The sequence below is a fragment of the Orbicella faveolata genome, unplaced genomic scaffold (assembly GCF_042242905.1).
Source record: "Orbicella faveolata isolate gen_17 unplaced genomic scaffold, um_ofav_v1 contig_34, whole genome shotgun sequence".
NCBI lineage: Eukaryota > Metazoa > Cnidaria > Anthozoa > Scleractinia > Merulinidae > Orbicella > Orbicella faveolata.
The window spans coordinates 19,032,884-19,039,245 of NW_028301563.1; the positions used below are offsets into that span (position 1 = coordinate 19,032,884).

At 42.3% G+C, this 6,362-nt stretch overlaps 1 protein-coding gene and 1 pseudogene across 1 annotated transcript; both read right to left on the reverse strand.

Moving 5' to 3' along the window:
• Nucleotides 1-196: 196 nt before the first annotated feature.
• On the reverse strand, nt 197-1,456 carry LOC149105147 (uncharacterized). The gene has a single exon (XM_089271141.1). It carries the CDS (start codon nt 1,117-1,119, stop codon nt 229-231), a length of 891 nt encoding a protein of 296 aa, XP_089127267.1. The 5' UTR covers nt 1,120-1,456; the 3' UTR covers nt 197-228.
• Nucleotides 1,457-1,712: 256 nt separating this feature from the next.
• On the reverse strand, nt 1,713-4,149 carry LOC149105148 (uncharacterized; annotated as a pseudogene).
• Between the last annotated feature and the right edge of the window lie 2,213 nt (nt 4,150-6,362).

Genomic DNA, 6,362 nt, shown 5'->3' on the forward strand with positions numbered 1-6,362 from the left:
TTCGCGTCAGTCAAGCATCATTTTCACTTAAATGTAAACAAAGATTCATGTTTAATTTCAGACAAAAATAACAGCTAAGTTATTTTAACGCATTTAGCGGTTGCCATGACAACCACAAACAGTTACTCGATACACTAAAAGGAGTACATCGTTCGAAACTAAACCTTACGAATGTAAGAGTATGGATAAGGAAAGTTATTTCATATTTTTCCTATGGTTATGAGATTCTTACCTTTCGCTTTGTTCATCGTCATTGTCGTCAACGGATAAAACATCGTCGTCATCATCTGGCCTGTTTGTGCAATCTTGAAGCCGGCACATATCAGTACATTTCAGCCCATTGACAATACAGGAGCACGATGGAAGTTTGCAGGACCTACTGCACTGGCAAGATAGTAGTTCTAGAACAGCTTGCGGAGCTGGCTGACCACCCATCCAGTCTACGACCAGCTTGTCGTCTTCTCTATACCAGCCAAATCCCACTGGTGATGGGATGGCTGGGCATCTTTGTAAACTTCGTCTCCAGACAGCAGCCTGGTAGTTTGCTCGTAGCGAGTGTTTGTGCAGCGTATCATTGCAGGGTGGCAGCTGGTTGGAATCAACGTCTCCTCTCTTCAAACAGAACAGTCGATATCGCAGCTCATTGATGTCGCTTGTACCAGGGTTGCTGCAGTACATGGCACGTGTAAATTTCTGAAGACTATGGTACAGGTGATCAGACATATTCCAGAACATACCCAAATGCTGGAACATCTCTTGAAATTCAACATTTTGCTTTACAATCCGATAACCTGCAACCTTTCCCCGTCCGACAAAAGCACTAACAGTGTCGCACCCTGTGAATGCATGAAAGCCCGGCAGTGATCTGCATACACTTGCTCCAACCCTCTCAACTACTCTTGAGATATCGATGTACTTGACTCTGGTCTGTGAACCACTTTTAATGAATACTGAAGAAGGAATAAAGCTCTTGAAGGCCAAAAGAAGTACCAACACATTAGTGTCTTCTGATACTATGACGACCGAAGCAAACCTCGATTTAACTGCATGGGCTGCATGTAAGAGGACTCGGGTGTCAGCCTCCTCTTGGGTTGATTCGAGCTCACTGATAGGTTGCATTATTCCAGACGATAACTGGTAACATGTTTCGCCACACGTGACAACCAGAGTCTTTCCTGATAGCTTCTCTGTGTACTTTTCTTTCTTCCACTCGCTGGTTACAAACACTATGAAAGCTTGTTTGTTCTTTGAGCTACACAGGAATCTTCTCCACTGTTTAACCTTGTGTTCGGCTTGAATATTGCGGTATTCGCTTCCTAAACCGTCACCCCTGTTCTCTCTTTCGGCGTTCTTTATGGATTCCTCTCTGTAATCATCGAAGGCGACATCAATCCTGTCACTTGTTCCACCTTCGTTTAGAACTCTGCAAAGAAGAGTTTCAGCAATTGCCGAAAATGTCTTCTTATCACCTTTCAAACACTGGACAAGAGCCATCCCATCTATTACACATGCTGAGGGTTGGGGAAGGGCATCTGCTGCTTCGACATTTTTATACAGTTCTTTAGCCAAGGACGCTTTGTTCGTCTTACGCATCAAGCCATCTGCGGTGGCTAATGACCAAGGGAGTGGTCCGAGAGGATGGGATAATATAACACTTCTCTCATCTGTAAGTCTCTGCTCTCCGCGATGACAATCATTTGAGCAAACAGTCGTCAGACGGCCTTGATAATCACTTCTTGGTTCTTACCAGCTTTAACTGATACCTTCTCGTTCAAGTGAGTAAAAGTCTTCAGCTTAGCTTTCGTGATTGAATCCTGGAACTTGACTTTGGGTGGATTAGACTGAAGTCGTTGCTCTCGGAATGCTTTGTAGGCTTCCTCTCCTTTATCTTTAGCTTGTAGCAAGTCGTGCTCTACATCAGGAGTGGCAACTTTTCCTGTGGAAAGACAGACGAGGTCTTGAAGGTCAGGGCTGAATGGGTTGAGCCAATTGTTTTCAAGAATTGACACTATGGATTGAACATCAGCTTCATCTCTTTGTATTCTTGTTGGTTGTAGATGTTTGTGTTGGGAACAAGAACTACTGATGTGCAATATATCTTTGAGTTGCCTCAAGAAGGTGCTTCGGTATTCAGCGACCAGGTAGAATTTGCTTACTGCATTAGGCCTTAGACTGAAACCTTTAGTTCCTCCTGACGTTTGAGTGTCTTTGTTGACAGTCTCCTCGCACGTCTGATCAACAGGTATTCTCCCAAAAGGGTTGTCTTCGCCAATCTGAACAGAAAATCCTCCGGATCGCAAGTATTCCAGGGTGTCCGGATGCTCTGCTGGTAGATGTGACATTTCATGCAGATATGCTGAAAGGTACCTGGCGTAGTTAAGGTTATCATATGCGAAACACCACGGGACAATTTCACTGATATATGAAAGGTGAAGATCCCAATCTCCCTCCCGAGATCCTCTTAACAGACCTAGTAATATTTCCACCATGTCAACATAAGACATCCAGAACTTCGATAGCTTCCCATTATCATGTCGGAGATAGCTCGTATACAAGTAGAACAGTTGCGATACTTCTTCAAATGAGGGACTCTCCACTGTGTCTTTGAATTCTTGTTCACATGTGTTATCACAGAACGCTTTCGCTCCTTTTAAAAACGCATCAACAGTAGGCTTCTTCTCTTTATGATGTTCCTCAATCCAAGAGTTAAATCCCATCCATGCTAGCCTGTTAAGAACTTCATACATGATCTTGTGAAATCGTACGGCGCGATTATATGTACGGCCTTCTAGAACACCAGCCACAGATCCTTCAGCAATTACTCCAGACTCGATTATTACGTCTCTTAAACTAGCATCTTGGAAACGCTTTCCGATCACTGACAAGAAAGTGCAAATGGTATGGAACACGCCCATTCTCAACACAAGGTCATTGAACTGTGCCCTGTGTTTCCACTTTATCTCAGTAGCTTTAGCATACAGTGCCTGATCAAACACAACAACTATGCTTTGGAGGTTTAAAGTTTCCTTAATCTGTAGGGACTTGGTGAGGACTTGGTACACAGCTGACATGTTCGTCGCTGGGGCATTGATTGTTGGAAGATAGCCCACGTTATCCTTGGCAACTTCGTGGTTATTACGCACCAAAATATTGAAACCAGTCCAACCAGGAACAGATTACTTCTGACTTGCATGAATGCGTACTAAAACCTATAGCAAGTTCTTTCTCCATGCACATTCCGTGATTTGATTTAACTTGACCTCCACATATCCTCTAGTATGGGGCCCACAGCGCTCGCCGGCATTATAGATAGGTACAGTTTCATCATCCACAGACTCGATACTTCTCCTCTTCGATTTCACAATGATTGGTTCTGAAGGTGATGGAGGTTGAGGACCAAAATGATTAGCTTGAACTGCAATTCCATTGATTCGGTGGGACGTGCCTTCTCCAGACAAGGTCTCCTCGAGACGATCAATATTATCCCAGGCTAGAGTGGTACTGATGAATGGACGGATGTTGTGGGGGAGGGGAACTTCGTTGCATGAAGTTGCTGCCAACTTTTGAAGGCAAAGTGCAGTATTAATCTCTTCAAGTTGGGAGTACGCAATCCCGTGGCCACAGCGATTTAAAATTTGAATTAGTTCAACGTTGTTAGTGAGAGATTTTACAGCGTAAGGAAGCAGGACGTGCTTCGGGGGCTTCTGTCGTCCACCACTCACACCAAATACCAAGTCCTGTCCAAACGAAGTTATGAGGCGTTGAACCTTTTTGAGAACAAGATTTCAAACCCGGAAATCCAGTGCTTCCAGTTAGCATGGTGAACAAAAACTCTTTGCGGTAATCTGGAATGGTCACGGCATTTTCAGATAGTTCGCAAGGTTGGGGTGGCCATGATGCCTTTATTTCTTGTTCCTGGATAGCTTTTCTGAGATGGAGGGCGGTCTTCGATATTTCCTTGGTACTATTTAAAGGACTAGTAGTTTCAGACTTCTCCATAACAAGTTTGGCTAAATCCAGTCGGGAAAGACTATGCGGAATAACAAAAACTCGCTTGTTGCCAGAAAGGTCTTCAAAATCCAGTGTGCCTCTAAACTCCCCTTCAAGTTTCCTTCTGAAATGGGTTCTCGTAGATTCTTTGATTTCCATGTCTCCTTGAGATTTAAAAAAGGATGTAAATAAGGTATACAGGTCAGCCATTCTAACAACCCTCGGTTTTGCAGCAAATCTGTTTTGATGTAGGTAAATAGCATTTCATAGGCTTGTGATTCTGCATTAGTATATTGAAAACACTTATCTTCCTCTTTTGTATCACTGCCAAAAGCTTCTTGAATGTTTCGGGTATAGTCACGATAACAGGACTTGTGATAGCACGCTTCTGCCGCGACAAGCTCTCTAGTGACAATAGCCAGTATTCGTGGATCGTTTTTACCCACAGCTACTCTCCTGATCGTGTTATCAGCACGCAAGTCGATACATTGGACCAGTGCCTCTCTAGTTTTGGTTCCCCTGAGGTATTTGGTCTTCTCGCAAAGAACACAAATTCGCTCATAGACTCTACTTTGCGTGGTCACGGTTTGCCGGACTGAAGATCTGCGGCTGCTTGTGCCACCTTGTTCTTCAACTTTGAAACCAGAGTGAGACAACTTTTGTAAATCCCTTTTCATCGTAAAGATACTGCGACATTTTCGATGATAGGAGATCTGGGGCACCTCTCCTTCCTTTAACGTTTTCGCGATATCGAGAACCTCTTCATGGTTACGAATAACCGCAGCATTCAGTAGTGATTTCCATGACTCAAGGTCTTTTAAAGAAGACAACTCTCCATTTTCGTCACTACAGTGAATTAAGCACTCGTTTCGTTTTCGTTGTCGCTTGTTATCTTCTGCATTGCTAATTTCTAGAGTTCTTCGTTTTGTTCCTTAAATGTTAAAAAAGAGGTAAAATAAGGACAGTCAATTTAATATTGTTATTTTTTTCTAGAAGAAATTGTTACACGCTTTAAAATGTCTGAAAGGCAGTTGCATTCAGAATTCATTAACACGGTGCATCAGTGTGGTGATATATACAAAGACTGAGCGACAGTAATATTTTACGTAAATTGTGGTTCAAATTATCACAAGACAACCATCAAAATGCTGACTGTTTAGTTATGTAGCTACTTGTTATAGCTTTTATTGAGTTTTAAACACATACCGGCTTACAAACGATGAAAATTAATGATTAAGGCAACACAGTGCTGGGCAGTCGAGTCCATGTAGATCTCGAAGGACTGTAAGTTTTTATATAATTTGAGGTTCAAAATATCACTATATCGTCATAAAAATGCTTATTGTTTAGTTATACAGCTAATATTTTGTATATATTGTTGATTTCTAATCAGATCTCTACTTAAAGATTATTGAAATCAATGAATTAATCAAACGTACTTACCTGCCATGAAGGACGCCATCTTGAATTTCCCCATAATGCATTGCAACATTTGAAGTAATCCATAACTTACTATATCATCGCTTTTAAAGAGGTAAATTGAAATTTGGTTCTTAAAAAATGATTTGTGTTCTTTCTTGTTGTATTTATATGTGTATAAGACTATTTTTGATCCAGCTTAATATTTTTAATGACTTTTGAAAACAAGCCTCGTTTTCATGCGGAAGCGAATTTTAGTGATATTTCAGCCAGTAAAATATACAGGAAAGCTACTCTTTAGGGGTTGCTATCATAACATCTTGTAATCACCCCCAACTTAACTTCAAATTTGTCACACTCTCAGCTGGTCCCTCTGAGTGGTACATCTGAGAGGGTCTGGCCCATGGACTAGTAGCCATACTAAAAAAAAAATTCAAGGCATGCAGCTAATAGCAGAGCTCCGGCGGCCCGAAGGACCGCCAAGCGGAGCCCCATACTCAGATCGGAAAGAAAAGGAAACCCATGAGTTAATTTTCTCATGGTTATCATGGCTAGCGGTATTGTTCGTGGGCGCGTACGCACGACGGCAACGCCGACGACGACGGAGTCGCGCAACATGGCGGCCATACTCCAAATAATAGGTTGACAGAATATGCACCCTTGCTTTACCGTGAACTTCTTTGATATTAGACATCCATGTTATGATCAATTGACATCTGTCAAAACAAAGTATCCGCTGAGCAGTATCATGTGACCATATCGCGGGCTCAAGTTTACAGCTCATCGAGGTCACGCGTTTTTTGAAGTTGACCGCTGATCAAGTGCTGGTTTTCGATTGGATCGCGGGCTCACGCCAGGTTAACTTGTTGAAAACAGGACAGGATTGTTCGGAAGGCGGTTAACGCCAACTCAGGATTAAAAGTTAACCGAATTATAACTTTTTCTTCTATAAA

Excerpts from the sequence above, each read along its gene's own strand:
- LOC149105147 (XM_089271141.1), bottom strand. The coding sequence starts at position 1,119 with ATGCAACCTATCAGTGAGCTCGAATCAACCCAAGAGGAGGCTGACACC.